We start from the raw sequence: 19536 nt of genomic DNA, 5'->3' as shown, positions 1-19536 counted from the left end.
GTGCAGTTCATGGATAAATAGCTCTGTGGTCCTTCTCTGGGTCCTGGAGACAAGGGGAACTGTGAGCTTTCCTGTCCTGCAGGACTTTTCCAAAGCAGACCCTCCCCTCCTGATTTCCCACTTCCAGAGAACGTTCACCACCCAGGATGCATTCAAGGCCAGCCTAGGAGATTCAAGCCACAGGAAACCATCTTGGCATCTGTTGTTACCACCTCCAGAGAAGAAGGTAGAGAGAAAAGTGCATCTGAGCCTGGGTCTTTTGTTGTTTTTTTTGACAGTCGTGGGGCCCAAACTCAGGATCTGTGCATAGTCCCTAAGCTTCTTTTACTCAAGATTAGCACTCTACCCCTTGAGCCACAGCACCATCTCTGGCTTTTTCTGTGTATGTGGTACTGAGGAATTGAACTCAGGGCATCATGCATGCTGGGCAAGCACTCTACCATAAGCCCCTGGGAGGGTTTTGAATAAGCCAGTAGTATATATTCTCCAGGCAGGTATCTGCAAGCTCTCAGTGACTGCTAGCCTCATGATACCTAGCTTTGGAGACAGAGTCCTGAAGCCTGGCAGCCACAGGCTATCTGCCTAGGCATATGTGAGAATTTAACTTTAAAAAAATGAGTTTCCGGGCTGGGAGTTTGGCCCAGTGGTTAAAGTGCTTGCCTAGCATGCATGAAGACCCAGGTTCGATTCCTTGGTACCACATATAGAAAAAAGCCGGAAGTGGTGCTGAGGCTCAAGTGGTAGAGCTCTAGCCTTGAGAAAGTCCAAGGACAGTGCTCAGGCCCTGAGCTCAAGCCCAGGACTGGCAAAAAAAAAAAAAAAAATGAATTTCCATGGGGCCAGGAGTTTGACCTAGTGGTAGAGTGCTTGCCTAGCATGCACAAAGACCAGGGTTCGATTCTTGATACCACATACATAGAAAAGCTGGAAGTGGTGCTGTGGCTCAAGTGGTAGAGCACTAACCTTGAGGAAAAAGCCCAAGGACAGTGCTCAGGCCCTGCATTCAAGCCCCAGAACTGGCCAGAAAAAAAAAGAGTTCCCCTTCTGTATATCACCGTTAAAATAGAAACATTTAAAACAACAACAAAAAAAAGAGTTTCAACATGGACATAACAGATGGCTTTATATAAGAATCCACATATAGAGCACTGGAATGAAAGTGAGAGAAGAGAGAAGACCTTTCAGAGGAAAGGTCTCCAAGGATGAGAATAAGAACAGAAACAAACAACTGGTCATAATGCTCCACGACCTGGAGTATCCCCTCAGTGTGTTGATGGAGACAGAATGCAAAGCAAAAGAAGCCCAGCCAGGCACAGATCCAAACACCACAAGCTAGACATCGGTGGCCTAAGGGTCTCTGCTAAAAGCCAGTCCAGACAGGAAAGTGTGAGATTCTTATCTCCAATTAGGTACCAAAAAGGCCAAAAGTGAACTGTGACAAGTGGTAGAGCACCAGTCTTGCATGAGTAAGGCTTAGTTCAAGTCCCAGTGTCAGCACAAAACTAAAAACTAAAAAAAAAAAAAGCGGCAGCGCAGGCCCCCAGTCACCCCAAAAGCCCTATTCCTTCAGAGTACTTCCCCGTCCTGAAGGCATTTAACAGGTAGCCCTTGAAACAGCACAGGTGCAAGTGCATAAACCTGCTCAACCCATGCCACCTGCATTATCCAACCCACCGCATCACAGCCACCTTTCAATGGCGACAATCTAACAGACACCAGGAACTAAAAATCACCTCCAATAAAAGACACACATCTCCCGGGAGAAACTTTCTATACAGGACTCCTTCCAAGCACAGAACTCTTCACTAAGATATTCTGAATAACTGACCAGCCAATAGTCTATGTTCTTTCAACACTACACACCTAGTGTTTTACTGTGCCCCAAAATGCCATATGGAGATGTCCCCCTCTGGAGAAACATTTTCATGACTTATTCACGGAGGGAAAAAAATCTGCACATAATAACAAACTCATAAATGACATAAATCATTATTTTCACTTTAAATATTGGATTGTGAGAACAGCTCCATTTAAAATGGATTAACTTACTCTTCTTTAAATTATTAATATTTGATCAACACATGATACCTACAGGGAACTAAAATATTCCCTCAAATCTGATATCAATAGGCTTTTCTAGGCAATTTCTTTCTTTCTTTCTTTCTTTCTTTCTTTCTTTCTTTCTTTCTTTCTTTCTTTCTTTTTTTTTTTGGCACTCGTGGGGCTTGAATTCTGAGCCTGGGTGCTGTCCCTGAGCTCTTCAGCCCAAGGCTACCACCTTACCCCTGGAGCCACAGCACCTCTTCCAGTTTTCTAGTGTTTAACTGAAGACAAGAGCCTCACAGACTTCAGTGCCCAGGCTGACTTTGAACCTAGATCCTCAGATCTCAGCCTCCTGAGTAGCTAGGATTACAGGCATAAGCCACCTCACCTAGTAGCTAGGCAATTTCTTTAGCACAGCTGTACCTGTATCAGGAGAAGGAAAATAGGACCTAAAAAAGTAACTACAAGATAAAAAAAAAAAAATACCTGCTTCTTATCTTCCATTTTCTTAAACTCTTCACATGCTAGCCAAAACAAGACATTTTCTTCACTGAATTCCTTTTTCAAAAATTCCTATGGATAAAAACAAAACAAAAAAAAGTCACAGAGTATTCCATCTCAATAGACAAGCGCAATGATAATTTCCTTTTTCTTTTTTTTTTGCCAGTCCTGGGGCTTGAACTGAGGGCTTGAGCACTGTCCTTGGGCTTTCTCAAGGCTAGCACTCTACTACTTGAGCTACAGACCATTTCTGGCTTTTTCTATATATGTGCTACATACACAGAATCGAACCCGGGACTTCATGTATGCTAGGTAAGCACTCTTACCACTAGGCCAAACTCCCTGTCCCAAATGATATATTTCCTTTTAAGAACTGATCTGGCAAAATTCAGCAGAGACTGGCTCTCCTTTGAAAACCCCACCTTGAAAAGCAAAGTATGTTAATATAAGCTCAAATTTCTGATGCATCTGACTTTAATGGGTTTGACATGGTAAGAAAGAATTAAAATGGAACAGGAATCTACTGGCATTTCTATGCTGACAATAAATTAGCAAAAAGTAAATGAAACTGGAAGATATATTAATTCCTTCCAGGCATTGTTTAAACAAAGTACATTCCTCCAAAACCAGGCCCATTAAAAAAAAAAAAAAAAAAAAAAAACACATGAGGCATGTCTCAAACACTATGGTGGGACTATTTTAAACTGGAGGTGTGCTTTCCTGTGACGGTTGTTAGGAGATTGTGAACAGATCTTCTGGACATCAGCCACTTACAGCGGCCTGGTGTCCAGGGGCCCAAGCTGCCATGCCATCCCTATGAACCTACTGGGTACCAAAAGCACATTGACCCCACTTAAAGAGGTGGCTGAAGTTCAGTCTTGGAATTCATACATAAGCCCCCTCCCCCCCACCATGGTGCCTGGCCAGAAGAGTCACCCTAGGCCCCCCCACCAGCCCTTCTCTTTCAGCCTCTTTCTCCCACTTCCACTCTGCCGGCTTTCCTCACCAGCAATAATGCATCCCACAGAGTATCTAAGACTCAAAAGAACAAACCAGCAGGGCACTAATGGCTTATACCTGTAGCCCTAACTACTCAAGGGGCTGAAATTTGGTTCAAAGGCAACCCAAGCAGGAAGGTCCATCAGACTCTTATTTCCCATTAGCCACGCAAAAGCTGGAAGTGGAAGTGTAGCTCAAGTGGTAGAATTCTAGCCTTGAATGAGAGTGAGAGAGGCAGAGACAATGATAGAGACAGAGAGGGACAGACAGAAACAGAGAGAGAGAGAGAAAGGAAGAGAGAAGACAGACAGAGAGACAGACAGACAGACATTTATACCAGAGAGACCCAGCATACTCTTCTCAGGTGGCCCAATAACTGGCAATCCTTCCTAAGGACTCTACCCCCAGATATGGTCCTTTTTTCCATCACCTACCTCCATTTTTACTCTCACCTAACTATATGAAAATTAGGACCTCCAGGGTGGTTTAGGGCCAGACATAAGAACTTTTCCAACTAAATCGTGACATATAAGAAAGTCTTGTGTTACACTGAGGTAGATAGTGTAAAAGACTGGCCTGATTTCTGTCCTTCTGTCTGTCTCACACACACATACATACACACACGCTTATCTACTATATCAGTCTTGGTTAACAATGAAACAGGCAAACCCTAAATCTCTTCACGCCTTCTGGGTCTTCCAGTAGACTCTCTAGGGAGGTGGACCACTTGGCTGTGCTCTTGAGGCTCTGGTGGCTGCTGCTGGAACTGCCATCACTGTCATGGATGTCTGTAAAACAAGTTAGATGGTATCACAGCTGAGCATCCTGTCTACCCACAATGCATTGCAAGGATGCTGAGAACACAAGCCACCCTTGGCTCTCAGAGCCAATGAGTCTGGTGATATGGCCGATTCGCTGTAACAAGGCAGAAGCTACTATTTCCTCATTGTATTGCTAAGAAAACCGAGGCTCAGCACCTAGCCATCTCCTGACACACCCTTCCCCATCATGTCCTCTGGCCAACTCTCACCAGTGACTCATGGCCTGACGGTTCGCACAGCTATATAACCAAGTTGGACAAATTGCAGGACTGATTCCCATTCATCTCAAAGCTCTGCTTGGCACAAAAAAGTATGGACCAGAAAGGAAGTCAGGTGAAAACGGAAAAAAGAAATCAAAGGAATTTCCAGATATTTAGGCATCAAGATAAATATCTTCATGTCTCTTTTCATTTTTGACGTTGGCAGGATTTGAACTCAAGGCTTCATGCTTGCTCAGCTTACTTGCTCTGGTAACATTCTACCATTTGAGCCATGCTTCCAGACCAGCTTTTTGCTGGTTATCTTGGAGATGGAATCTTGGATTTTTCTGCTTGAGCTAGCTTCAACCCATGATCCTGAGATCTCAAGCCTTCAGAGAAGCTAGGATGGCAGATATGAACCCCTCAATCTGCTTTCCTATAAAATTTAGTATCAAAATGAATGTAAACAATCTATTATGAATAAAATACCAAAAATTTAAACAAAGATCAGTCCTTCCTAATTTTCCTTTTGTTTCGGCCTCTACTATGGCTCAGGATCCCAACATTTACTTGTCTATCTTATATTCAAATTTTTGCTCTTTCTCAGGAATGCTTCCGCATTAATATTGATCCTTTAAGACACTGCATTGCTAGGTATTGGTGTCTCATACCTATAATCCTAGCTACTCAGGAGACTGAAATGTGAGGATCAAAGTTCAGAGCCAGCCCAGGCAGGACAGTCTGTGAGACTCTTATCTCCAAGCATCCATCAAAAGCCAAAACTGGAGCTGAGCTCAAAGTAGTAGAGCACTGGCCTTGCGCAGAAAAGCTCAAGGACAGTGCTCAGGCCCTGAATCGAAGCCCTAGGATTCACTCTTTTTCTCTCTCTGTCTCTCTCTCTCACACACATACCAACAAAAACAAAATACTGCATTAAATATCATTTGCTATGAGGCCCCAGTTTTCCAGTAATATTGAATGTGCTGGTGTTCAGGGTGAATCAGACCGTCATACTGCACAGTTTCCGATAACTAACTCAAGACTTGTCAACCCTCTTGACCAAAGGGAAAGGGGATGGAAGGTCTCCGACTAATGCATGGTGGCCACTTGGCTAAAAGAGAAAGAGACAGCACAATTATGCTCATTCTACAGACCGACCAGGTCCTGGAGTCAAGGAAAAACCACCAGCATGGCACTTTAAATGAGCCAAGTTCCAAAGCCTAGTTTAGCCATTTCAAACTATATATGACGTTGGGCCAAATTCTTATGTGCATTTGAAGGTAATCCCCTAATCGCTAATAGTATCCTAAGGGTTCAGAAAAGAATCACCAACTGTATGATTCATGATAGTAAGCAGAGAAAGCTGGAAGGTTGCTAACACAAAGATGGGATACATAGTTAAGGTAGAGAACATTCTAGATACCATGATTCAATCATTACACATTGTAATGTACTGAAATACCTCCGTAATACCCAATATACCTGTATAATTATTACATAATATTTGGGGGGAATAAAGTTAGTATCAAGAACCTAGCAACATACTTGGACCACAGTAGGTTCTCACTAGTATTTGTTCCATCTCCTCTGGCCAGTGAACTACTTTTATATTTAATATTTCTCTCCCCACTGACTTTTTTTTCCAAAGTCAGAACCATGTTTCTTCATCTTTTTCTTTCTAATTTACTTTATTGTTGTTTTAGAGGTCCTATACAGTAGGGTTGCATTTACATGTCGGGAAATAAGTACATTTCCTTCCCATAGTGTCACTCAGTCCCTCATTCTCTCCCAACCTCTTCCTCCCTTCTCCACCCACAAGTTGCATAGCTCACTTTCGTCAATGTCCAGTGGTAGAGTCATGTTTCTTAAAGGCATTTTGAAGCGAGGAGAAAATAAATCTTTTAACTAAGAAATCAAATGACAATTCATTTGAAAATATGAATGAAAAATCAGAAATTTTAGTTTCTGAAAATAGCTAGGGGACAATACAACTAAAAATGTTATTATGTTTTGGGGGCTTTTTCCTTGGGGGTCATGGGGCTTGAACTGTGGGCCTGGGTGCTGTCCCTTCAGCTCAAGACTACTAGTGGCTCTATCCCTTGAGTCTCAGCCCCACTTCCCATTTTCTTGTGGTTAATTGGAAATGAATCTCATGTTCTTTAGTGCCTGGTCTGGCTTTGAACAGAGATCTTCCTATCTCAGCCTCCTGAGTAGCTAGGATTACAGGTGTGAGCCACCGTGCCTGGCTCTAAAAATGTTTATGAAGGAAATTTGTATCAGAATCCCCAGGACATCACAGTACAGTTACTATTGTAATGTCCTACTGAGAAGAAAAACCACACCTTAGCCTTTACTTATTTATTCTGTGTCAGTTATAAGGCTTGAATCCAGGGCTTGGGTATTGTCTCTGAGTTGTTGGGTGTTTTTTTGTTTTGTTTTGTTTTTAATGTACATACAAGGAAACACAACCGGAAGCCCAGTAGGGATTATGTATGGAAACACACTGGTGACACAGTTAGAGAATTCTTGGGAAACTCCACTCCTATCTTCAAGAGGCCAACTCATTCAGACACACCTTCAAATGGCCCTGATGGTTTTCTCTCTTCTTTTTCTTTTTCCACATCAGTACTCTGGATCTCAAGCTTTCTCTCGAGTCTCACAAATTTTTCTGCCCAGGCTGAGTTTAAACCTTGATTCACAGATCTCAGTCTCCTGAGTAACTAGGATTATAAGTGCGAGCTACTGGACCCAGCATATACATATACACATACATACACATACACACATATATTATACATATACATATACATATATATTTTGTTTGTTTGTTTGTTTGTTTTGCTCAGCCTGGGCCCTGTCCCTCAGCTTTTTCAGTTTTAGGCTAGTGCTCTACCATATGAGCTTCAGCTTAGCTTCCAGCTTTTTGGTGATTAATTGGAGGTAAGAGTCTCCCATATTTTCCTACCCAGGCTGACTTTGATCTCAGATCTCAGCCTCCTGAGTAGTTGGAATAATAGATGCCACCCACCAGTGCCTGGCTGGCTCCCCACTTTGATGGTTTTCTAAAGTAACTCTTCAACTCACGGAAAGGAATTCGTTCGCTACTCTTGTTGTCCAAATGGAATAACAAGCTTGTGGACATGAAGCTTCTTCCCAAAGGTCAAAGATCATCATTATAAGTTTCTGCAGCAAGGTTCATGCTGCCAGGCTACCTTACTTACTGCTGCATTCCTTGTCCAGGGAACAGTGAGTGTGCTAGTTTCTCTGTTTCCCTAGCTGATCCTCTCTCATATAAATAAACAAAGACATGAGTGGGCCATTCTAGGAACTATCTCTGCAATTGCCAGTTCTCTTACTGTTGAACAACTCCTTTGCTGTAAGTTTTCAACTGTGGTCTGAAAACATGCCAAACCTCCTGGCACTTCTCAATAATAACTCAAACCATGTTAAGATTCCACTGCTATGCCATCTGACAAATAAATATACACAGTGGGTTCCATTTCACCAATAGAAAACTGGTCCAACAGCTAGGCCAGTGTTAACCACCCAGCTCTTTATTTCATACACTAATTCTTTTTGTGTATTAGGTTTCTGTGTCTCCTTTTATTTGAACACTAGCTCACATCTGTAATCCTAGCTTCTCAGGTGGCTGAGATCTGAGGATCACAGTGCACTGCCAGCCCGGGCACTAAAGTCCGTCAGACTCTCACCTCCAATTAACCACCAGAAAACTGGAAATGTGGCTGAGACTCAGGGGTAGGGTAGTAGCCTTGAGCTGAAGAGTTCAGGGACATCGCCCAGGTAGGCCCAGAGTTCAAGTCCCATGACTGACCAAAAATAAATAAATAAAAAATTGTGATTCACCCTCATCTAATCTAGCCTCTTATTCTATCATGGGAAATAAAGTCCAAGGAAGAAAATGACTTGTGCAAGGTGTCCAGGTCAGCCATCATCCCTGCATGGAAATGAGTATTAAGACCAACTGTTCCCAGCAGGAACCAGGTTTCCTGGAATGGATGGACCCTTCACTTGGGTCTCTCATAGTTCCTGTCTCTTTCTGTCACACTGTCACTATCATAAAACAAGCAGGTCAGGGCTGGGAGTTTGGCCTAGTGATAGAGTGCTTGCCTAGCATGCAAAAAGACCTGGGTTCAATTCCTTGGTACCACAGACATAGAGAAACAAAACAAAACAAAACAGAAGTGGCGCTGTGGCTTAAGTGGTAGAGCTGTAGCCTTGAGAAAGCCCAAGGACAGTGCTCAGGCCCTGAGTTCAGTTTCCATGACTGGCAAAAAAAAAAAAGAGTACTCAGAAAAAGCTGGAAGTGGTGCAGTGGGTCAAGTGGTAGAGCGCTATCCTTGAGGAAAGCCCAAGGACAGTGCTCAGCCCTAAGTCCAAGATCCAGGATGGGCAAAAGAAAAAAAAAAAAAGACATATTAAGGACCAGGAGTTTGGCCTAGTGGTAAAGTGCTTGCCTAACATGCATAAAGATCCGGGTTCAATTCCTCAGTACCACAAACATAGAAAAAAAGCCAGAAGTGGTACTGGGGTAGAGCACTAGTTTTGAAAAAGCCCTCAGTTCAAGCCCCAGGACTGGCAAAAAAAAAAAAAAGAGGCAAAAAAAGAGCAGGTCATGTTCAAGGCTGACTTAGAAAGTAATGCAAAACCACTCTCAGTAGCCACTGTTACTGGTTTTCTGCTCTTGACACACTTGATAAACTCCTGTCTTTTGCCCCCTGTGAGATCCTTCTACTCATTTCCTATCTATCATGCACTTTTCTCTTCCTCAGAAATATCGATTTGGATTTTTCTAATACTTCTGCAATGACTTTTTTTTTTTTTTTTGCCAGTCCCTGGGCTTGAGCTCAGGGCCTGAGCACTGTTCTTGGGCTTTTCTCAAGGCTAGCACTCTGCCACTTGAGCCACAGCACCATTTCCAGCCTTTTTCTACATATGTGGTACCGAGGAATCGAACCTGGGTCTTTGTGCATGCCAGGCAGGCACTCTACCACTAGGCCAAACTCCCGGCTGCAATGACATTTGATTAAGGCTTTTGGCTGTGTCCTTCCTTTTTTCTTCCATCCCTCTTAATTCATAGCAGCGTAAGATAGATCTTGATGGTGAAGCAAGCATCATTCACTTAACTGCATCTGCATTTAGTCCCATTTAGTTTCACTACTATAATGAAATGTCTAAGTAGCTAATTTTTAGTTTACTTTGGCTCATGAGTCTAGAGTTCAAGATCAAGGAGCCACATCCTACAGATTTGGGCTCTTTTTTCTTTTTCTTTTCTTTCTTTCTCAGTCTCCTGAATAGCTAGGGTTATAGGGATAAGTCATCAATACCAGGCCTGAAGTAACTAGGACTCTTTAAAAAGAACTTTAGATTGTTATATTTTTGTATACCCAGTATGACTTTTTCAGTTCATTTATCTTTGGATTCATAATAGTATGTAACACTTGTAAATTTATTCGCAAATTTGTTCACAAATTTGCTCTGAGCTTTCCATGAGTTAAAGCATTCAAGCTTCACTTTTAATGTGGTTAACAGCATTCCCACTACTTTACAGATGAGGAAACTGAGGCACAGGGACTTGCCAAGGTCATCCAGCTAGGAAACTTTGAGTCATAGTCTAAAGCTAAGCAGTTTTGACACCAGAGCACCTGCTCTTTCCCACAAGGATCTATTGCTACATATATATTGAGAGGGGGGATTGGTCATAGGGCTTGAATTTAGGACTTAGGTGCTGTCTCTGAGCTCTTTAGCTCAAAGCTAGGATTCTATCACTTGAGCCACAGCTTCACTTCCAGTGTTCTTATGGTTAATTGGAGATAAAATGTCTCACAGACCTTCCTGCCTTTGAACTGCAATCCTCAGATCTTGGCCTCCTGAGTAGCTAGAATTACAGGTGTGAGCCATCAGTGAGCTTGCATATATATATATATATATATGTATAATATATATATTTATATATATATAATATATATATTTCTTCTAATGGCCCCACTCAGGCTGGCCCAGGAAAATCCTGGTCAGTGTGGACCTATTTCATGTAGGTAAACATCTCAGGAGATTGGGACAAGACCATCTAGTACACAGACATCATGTACATACATTCCCATGTGCATTTGTTTTGCGGTTTCTGATTTCAGTGAAAGCTCTTTCTTGAAAGATGGGTGCAGTGTGACCATGCAGATGGCTGAAGCTTATTTCATAATTTATTATTTATGGATGCTATGATGTCATAGCTAATGGAGACTTTTTCCAGACATTAATTCCCTAGAAATCCACACTCAAAAAACACCTACAACACTCCTCAGAACTGAACACTGGCAGCTTGGCTTTCTGCTATTAATCTGCAGAAAAGTCTACGTAATGATCTAGCAATGGAGACGGTTTCCCTGGATCAAATAACATTTTAGTAAGATCTCAATGTCATCCTACCTCAACTGCAAAGGGAATTTATATCTTCAAAAGATCAGTCTTAAGTACTCCCAAACTCCAGAATTTTAAAGAAACTAAAGTAAATAGTCAAGGCCAGGAAAAGGCAGAGAAATTAACTCTAAATTCCAAAGTGTGTGATGTAATGTATGCATGAGGATGCACATGTATACATGCATAGATACTCCATGCTCCCTTTCAGAATATTCTCTACTTCTCTAATGAAATTTCAAGGAACATACCCCTGCATAACTTATTTAAAAACCTACCATTATCCATACCACATAAAGAGGGAAAAAAAATTCAACCCAATTTAAAGTAAGAGTCCATTTGCTCGAAGTGGCAGGGAAGAAACAGAATCATGGAAACTCTATAAGTAAATGTTACTTAAGTTCAGTTGTAGTTCTGAGAACTACCTATCAGGCATTCAATGCCCGGGCTGAGGAGATGTGAGCTATAGATGAGAATAGTAATAAAAAGTCACAGTATTTTAAAATAACATAATAGCAAGCATGCATGATAAAGAGAGAAAGACAGACAGCTGAAAACGGGCTTAGCTCAGAAAGGTATCGAGGCAATTTCCCAGGAGAACTCTGGCCTTGAAGAACATCTAACAGCACTTCAGGGCACCTGGGCACTGGCATCTGCTCAGCACACTCCCCTCCCCACTCCCTGTCCACCCCGGGCCAGTCACCACCATGAGCAAGCCAAGACCACTAAAGGAGTTGGGAGGGGCATTCCTTACGCTCCATGCTCTGGGGTCCACCTGAGATGTTCCACGCTGCTTTCTCAGAGCTGCTCTGGGAGAGAAAGGCAGGGACTACCGGGCTCTCAGCACCCTCAGGTCCAGACACAAAGCAAGCCTCAACATCCTCTTTTGAGTGGACTAAACAACAGATGGCCTCTGGTTTCCAGGATCTACTAGAGGGAAGGAAATAAGAAGGCTAAACTATATATTTGTAGCCTCTCTACTTTCTAGACAGAGGCTCAGAGTGAAGAAAATGATCCAGAGGCTCCATCCCGAACTGAAAATGAAGACTGTCATTGATTTTCTTACTTCCCAGAAGTCCCTGTGATTCCTCTGAGGCCTCACATCTCTTCTTTGTTCCCGGTTCCAGTCTCAAGTTCACATAAGGTACTTCAGAGCTGAGGGCGTGGCTATGTGGGGTAGAGGCTCCTAGCCTGCTAAGGCCCTAGGTGAATTCCCAGCTCTGCAAAAATCGTGAATTCATCTAATTTTTTTTTAAAAAGTGAAGTGACTTTTCCCCTTCAAGGCTGGATGTTTCCTTCTTCTTTTTACTTTTTTTCCCCACAGTCTTGGGGCTTGAACTCAAGGCCTGGGTACTGTTCTTGGATAGTTTTTTTCTCGAGGCTAGCACTTCACCACTTCAGCCACAGCACTACTTCTGGGTTTTTCTGTGTATGTGGTACCGAGGGATCAAACCCTGGGCTTCATGCATGCTACGAAAGCACTCTACCACTAGGCCATGCTCCTGGCCCGGGACCGAATGTTTTTTAAGCACCAGGGCTATGTCTTCCTCAGGGTCAGACACTTGTCTGACTCACCTCTATCTAGTTTGTAACCATCAATGATTCCTGAGAAAAGAGCTGAGCTGCACACTGAGAGAAGGATCAGAGGGCACAGCAAATAAAAATAACTAACATTCACTAAGCTCTTACTGTAACTATCCAAACTTTCCCATTGGTGGCCCCATCTTACAGGTTAAGGAAAGTGGGTGCAGAGGTAAAGTAATTTGCTGCAAAAAAGCAAGGAACCAGGCACTGGTGGCTCACGTCTATAAACCCAGCCAGGGCAGAAGTCAGTGAGACTCTTCTCTCCAACCAGCAAAAAGCCAGAAAGAGAAGCGTTACGCAAGTGGCACAACACTAGCCTTGAGCAAAAAAGCCAAGAGGGAGAACGAGGCCCTAAATTCAAGCCCTAGTATTAGCACCGAAAGGAGAAAAGAGAAGGAGGAAGAGAAAGAGCAGGAGGAGGAGGAGGAAGAGGGAAAGGAAGAGGAAGAAGGAAAAAGAAGTAGGAGGAGGAGGAGGAAGAAGTGGAGGAGGAGAAAGAGGAGGAGGAGGAAGAAGAGGAGGAGGAACAACAGGAGGAGGAAGAGGAGGAGGAGGAACAACAGGAAGAAGAAGAGGAGGAAGAAGAGGAGGAGGAGGAAGAAGTGGAGGAGGAGAAAGAGGAGGAGGAGAAGAGGAGGAGGAGGAGGAGGAACAGGAGGAAGAAGAGGAGGAGGAGGAGGAGGAGGAGGAAGAGGAGGAGGAGGAGGAAGAGGAGGAGGAGGAAGCAGTAGTATCAGCAGCAACAATCAAGTAAGGGAAGAATTGGGAGCTCCCCCATCCAGTTCACCCCACCCACAAATACTCAGGCAGGTGGGCTGATGTGTCTGGGGAGAAAAGTAATATAAAAGATTCAATACAGGGCTGGGAGTTTAGCCTAGTGGTAGAGTGCTTGCCTAGCATACACAAAGACCAGGGTTCAATTCCTCGGTACCACATACATAGAAAAAAGCCAGTAGTGGTGCTGAGGCTCAAGTGGTAGAGCTCTAGCCTTGAGAAAGTCCAAGGACTTGAGCTCAAGCCCTGAGCTCAAGCCCAGGGACTGGCAAAAAAAAAAAAAAAGATTCAATACAGCAGGGCGCAGTGGCTCACACCTGTAACCCTAGCTACTCAGGAGGCTGAGATCTGAGGATTGAGGTTCAATGCCAGCCAGGGCACTAAAGACCATGAGACTCTTATCTCCAATTAATCACTATAAAAGTGGAAGTGGGGCTGTGAATCAAGGGGTAGAGCAGTAGCCTTAAGCTGAAGAGTTCAGGGGCAACACCCAGGCCCAGGCATAGGGTGCTAGCCTAGCCTTGAGCTAAAGAATTCAGGGACAGCACCCAGGTCCAGAGTTCAAGTCCCATCACACACACACACACACACACACACACACACACACACACACACACACACACATAAGTCAGGCACCAGTGACTCACTCCTATAATCCTACCTACTCAGGAGGCTGAGATCTGAGGATCCCAGTGCAAAGGCAGCCCGGGCACTAAAGTCACTAAAGTCCGAGCAACTCTTATCTCCAATTAACCACCAGAAAACCAGAAGCGGCCCTATGGCTCAAGTGGTAGAGTGCTAGCTTTGAGCTGAAGTGCTTAACGACAACACCCAGGCCCAGTGTTCAAGCCCCACAACTAACAACAACAAAAAATGGTTCAATAAAGGCAGCACTTTCAGTCATGTGATGCACCATGAACTAAAATGAGACCAGTCCTTCATATCCATTCTCTGAGTGTGTGTGTGCGCATGTGTTTGGAGGAAGCACTGGGGCTTGAACTCAAGACCTCTTACTGCTCTTTGTATATTCTATTCTATTACTGGGAGCTATGTCTCTAGTCCTTTTTGTTCTGGTTATTTTAAAGAGAACATCTTGATGCCCAGGCTGGCCTTTGTCACAACCCTGTTGACACTCTCCACACAGCTGGGACAACATACCACCACCTTCAGTTTTATTAGTGGAAATGGGAGTCTTGCAAAGTTTTTGCCTGGGCTGACCTTGAATTACAATCTTTCTGATGCTCACTTTCCAAGCAGCTAGGATTACAGACATGAGCCACCATGCCCAGCTTCTAAATACATCTGAGCAGGCGACTATATGAATGCATATTCAGGTAGCCCTGGACTATGTCCCAAGACATATTCTCTGGCCCAAGACAGAATGGTAATGGCTGGCTTAAGACAAATCCCTGTCCCTTAGTGATCTCAATGTCTCTGCACCCGCTCCTGTCTGGCTCCCTTCTGCCCAACAGGCTGCACTGACAGGGGCAAAGGACAGGGGGGCAGGGAGGCCTGGAATATGGTGACTAAAGCTTTGGGACAAGTCAGAGAAGATGCTGGAGGAACGAAAGGCATAGAGGTGGAGGGGGTTCAGTCCCTCTGACGGTGGGGAGCAAGGGAACTAGAACTGGAGGAAAGGAGACCAGGTTAGAGGGGTCCTTGGGCACCACAAAGAGGGGTGACCAGACTGGCCTTGCTAGCATGAGCACATAGCAGAGCCCAGAAGTTTGCAGGGGACTGTTTCACTACAGTGGACACCTCTTGACAGCTCTTATCAGGGGGCTCCTCAGCTCCAAAAGCCACCCCCAGGCTGTTGCAGTGGACAGCTATCTGGGGAAGCAGAAGGAACCAATGAGAGTATATTTAGTTCCATTGAAACAGCAGGTTCCAGCCTCGGAGAGTTGAGAGGATTACTCAGCCTGGAAAGAGGAACAGCTCCTTCACCCAGGAAACACTAAGAAATGGCCAAACCAGGCTCTAGCCAAGGTTTCCAGGTCTGTCACCAGTGGGGAAAGGAAACAGAAGACTAAATAGAGACTTGGCACAGGTGGCTTATGTCTAAGGTCCTAGTTACTCAGGAGACTGAGATCTGAGGATTGTGATTCAAAGCCAGCCTGAGCAGCAAAGTCTGTGAGACTCTATGCTCCAACTAACCAGCAGAAAGCCAGAAGCGGAGGTGTGGTCAAGTGGTAGAGTGCCAGCCTTGAGCAAAAGAGCTAAGAAAAAGCACCAAGGCCTGAGCTCAAACCACAGTATTAGCACATACGCGCACACGCACGCGCGCGTGCGCGCACACACACACACACACACACACACACACACACACACACACACACACACACTAATTACAGACCAGAAGCAGCCAAAAAAGCATTAGGAGCACCCCGCATCACCCATCTTCAGGTTTTGCTCAGGGGTCAGAGCAGGGCCCACAAACTGAGAGTGCTCCTGCACAACACATCTTTCTGGTCCGGGCCTCTTCCTGCAGGACAGCCTCATTCTCCCTGAACCAGCCCACGAAGTTCTGCAGCGAAAGCGTCCCCAGCTGCCAAGATGCTCTGCTGCTGGGTTGTTAAAACAAAGACGTTAAATTGCTCTGTAGGCTGTCATCTTTAAATAAAAACTTAAGCCCAGCAATAAATCTGAAACTGTTCCCAAGAGTTTAATGGGATAATGTATAACAGGCCGGGTGGCCTGCCTGGCAGGGTGGGAATTCCCCTGACAGGTCACCCCTTGACCTGGAAGGGGGGGGAAGCAGGGTGTGGTCTCAACTTTGCTTGTCAATTGGGTACATTCCAATAATGCAAGTTGCTGTGAGGGACATGCTGAGTTCCCCAGAACAGGCACACACAAAAATCAACTGGAGTACCTGTTAAAAACGCAGCTAACTTTTTTCTCCCCAAGACTGAAATGGCAACTCCAGTCCAAGCCATCCATGTGTGTGCGTATAGCACTGGGGTTTGAACTGAGGGCATGGGTACTATCCCTTACTTTTTTTCTCAAGGCTGGGGACTCATCACTAGACTCAGAGCTTCACTTCAGGCTTTTTGCTGGTTAATTGGAGATAAGTGCTTCTCATGCTTTTCTGCACAGGCTGGCTTAGAACTGTGATCCTCAGATCTCAGCCTCCTGAGTGGCTAAGATTACAGGCATGAGCCATGAGTGCCCAGCAGACTTTTTTTTTTTTTTTTGCCAGTCCTGGGCTTGAGCTCAGGGCCTAAGCACTGTCCTTGGACTTTTCTCAAGGCTAGAACTCTACCACTTGAGCATCAGCACCACTTCTGGCTTTTTCTATATATGTGGTACCAAGGAATCGAACCCAGGTCTTCGTGCATGCTAGGCAAGCACTTTAACCACTAGGCCAAACTCCTGGCCCCTCCCAGCAGACTTTTATCAAGCTCCCTCCATCCCTGCCTGGCTGTTGGAAGGCACACTGTGAAACCCTGAGACTAATTCTCTTTTTTTTTTTTCCCCTCAGTCCTGGGGCTTGAACTCAAGGCCTGAGCACTGTCCTTAGGCATTCTCAAGGCTAGAGCTCTACCATTTGAGCCACAGCACCACTTCCAGCTTTTTTTTCTTATGTATGTGGTAAGGAGGAATTGAACCCTGGTCTTCATGCTAGGCAAGCACTCTACCACTAGGAAAAACTCCTAGCCCCTAATTCCTCTTTGAACCTTAGAAATAGGCGTTAAGAACTCAAAGCCCTCTGTTTTAAAGCCCTCCATTTAAAGATATCACTTAAATCAGATTTTGCAAGAAGTCTAACAAGAGGTTCTCTAGGAGATAGGACTGCAGCCAGGCCCAAAGCAGCACTCATGCAGGGGTGGATCCAGCTTTTGTGGGGCCTAAGCTTATACAATTTCAAGAGTATCTTTAAGAAAAAATAATTCGGCTGGGGGTGTAGCTTTGTGGGAGAGCTCTTGCTTAGCATATGCAAGACCCTGAGTCCAATCCCGAAATCTGAAGGAAAAACAATCAAGATTCCCACCCCAAAATAAGTAGAGTTCTACACTTGGCTGACTTCTCTATTTCTGCCCGTGGCCCTCATTTGCTCCTTTCCCTGCTGCTGGCCGTGGTGACCACCAGGCAGAGGCTGGTGTCTCCTCACTTGTGGAGAGCCTACATTCACCTTTAAAACCGCCAGGGAAACCAGCTCCTGGAGTGTAAGCTACTGAACCCTCTACCAGCGACCCCATCCTGTCTTGAAGGGCTTTAAGTCTGTTGCCCTGAATCAAGTACTGCACACTGCTGTTCTAGAAACTGCCCTGAGTCTTTTTGGGGGGAGGGTATAACCTGGCCCCCTCCAAAGGAAAAAAAAAGTGCAAAAGTACCCTAAATCCATGTATCTCCCATGATTCATTGGTTCTATTTGTAAGTCTTCATCCCCAAAATGATCCAAAGCAATGAGCAACCTGTGTGGAGATATTCGTGGCAGCTCTATTTATAATAGGATAAGAGAGAAAAGACAGAGCTAGTAAACGTTATGCATTTATTACGTGTCAGACACTGCACAAGGCTTATGAAATGAAGCTGAAGCCCTGTGAAATCCACTTTACTGGTGGGGAAACTGACCCACAGATGCCAACCCTTGATTTTTAGCATCTGCGAGTTCCATGATGTAAATATCCCACCATGGCTAACTTCAAGCTTAGCAACCAGTTCCCAAATTTCTCGAATATTTAACAACAGGCCTTTTTTTTTTTTTTTTTTTTTTTTTTAGCTGCACTGGGCCTTTTGCTCTTTCTTAGCTCATCTGCTCAACGATGGAGTTCTACCATTTGAGGGGTGGTTACCTGGACAGAAGAGTCTCACCCACTTCCCTGCCTAGGATGGCTTTGAAACTGGATCCTCAGATGTCAGGCTCCTGAGTAGCTAGGATTATAGATGCCAGCCATCAGCACCCAGCTCAACAACTGGCTCCTGCAAGCCAGTTTGGGGCAATCCCACACCACAGACTTGAAACTGTAGGCCACGGAGGTGCTGCGACTTGTTTAGTGTCAGAGCTTCAGGGTTGAACTCCAGAACCCAAGTTCCAGTCACCACCCCAAGGGTCGTGCCAATGAGAGGGGGAGAGGAGCCATCCACACCCACCAAGGAAACCCTGTGATCCACAGCAACACAGCGGGGTGTGCACGACCACCGGCACCTCCATGTGAGATCTTTACGGGAGCCCCAGGAAGCCTGCGTGTATGGAAGTTGTTTTACACAGGAACCTGGCTGGGTGCGGGCAGGGCCCTGTTGAAGTGCTCCCTGGGAAGAGTGGCGGAGCAGGCGACAGTGGTGGAGGTGCCACGCAGACCCAGCCTCGACGCGCGTTTGGTGTTGGGGAGGCGGGGCCGCGGGCTCAGGCTCCGGGCACTTTGCAGAAGCGGGTGGGGGGGTGGCAGGCTCCGAGCCGGGGTCAGGCCGAAGTGACTGGAAAGATGCTCCGCCGCCCGGCGAGTTACCGGACGCTCCTAGCTTCCGTCCCCGCTCTCGCCAGGGCTGAAGAGACGGCGGCCCCACCGCAGGCGCTCGGCACGTCCTGGCTGGTGCGGGGACCCGAGAGGGCGCGAAGGCGGCTGGGGACGCGGGTCCCCCGCCGGGCTGGGGCTGGGGCTGCCGGGTCGGGCTTCCCCCGGGCACCCCGCTCCCGCGAGCCGCCTTCGCCGCCCCGCTTTCCGGCTCCCCGGGGCCCCGCCGCGCGCCCGCCCGTCCCACCCGCGCCGCCGCCCCCGGGTCCGCCCCGCGCCGCGGGAAGCCCGCCCGGCGTCCGGGGAGGAGGTCCGGGTCGTCTTTCCCTCCGGGACCACCGTGAAGCAGCGAACCCCAGCCGTCCCCCCTTCCAAACAAACTTCCTCCCCGGCGCGACCCCGCGGCTCCGCGCTCTCCCTCGCCGCTGCGACCGCGGGGAGCGCGAGCCGAGCCGGGAGGAGCGCCCGTCGGGGAGGCGGCTCCAAGCCACACCCGAGCCCAGAGGGGAGGGAGGGATGCCCAGCGGGCAGCGCCGGCCCCGCGGCCCCTCGCGGTCTCTCCGGGAGCCCCGGTCGCCGGCCCCGCAGGTCCCGGAGCCGCTTACCTGACGGCGGCCGCTTCCTGCTCAGCCGGCTCACGGCGCGGTTGAACATCGCCGCGGGCGCCCAGGCTCCCGAGGTGGAGCAGCCCCGCGGCGCGGCGGCCGAGCCCGAAGAAGGCGAGGAGGA

General features: G+C 46.3%; 1 protein-coding gene across 2 annotated transcripts in view; it reads right to left on the bottom strand.

Moving 5' to 3' along the window:
• The window catches only part of Rgs10 (regulator of G protein signaling 10), a 39981-nt gene extending 20445 nt beyond the window's left edge, over positions 1–19536 (bottom strand). Inside the window, exons 1-3 of one of the 2 annotated variants that reach the window (XM_090346871.1) lie at positions 19413–19536; positions 4213–4331; positions 2530–2616 (exon numbers count right to left, since the gene is read on the bottom strand). In XM_090346871.1, the coding sequence (XP_090202997.1) occupies positions 2530–2616; positions 4213–4331; positions 19413–19461 (255 nt within the window). In that variant the 5' untranslated portion in view covers positions 19462–19536. The remainder of the gene's footprint in view (positions 1–2529; positions 2617–4212; positions 4332–19412) is intronic. The other variant, XM_090346872.1, reaches the window with a different exon arrangement.

This window comes from Megascapheus bottae, chromosome 15, assembly GCF_031878675.1.
Source record: "Megascapheus bottae isolate mThoBot1 chromosome 15, mThoBot2.hap1, whole genome shotgun sequence".
Lineage (NCBI taxonomy): Eukaryota > Metazoa > Chordata > Mammalia > Rodentia > Geomyidae > Megascapheus > Megascapheus bottae.
The sequence above is the reverse complement of the archived record's forward strand: the minus strand, read 5'-3'. Positions and strand labels throughout refer to the sequence as shown.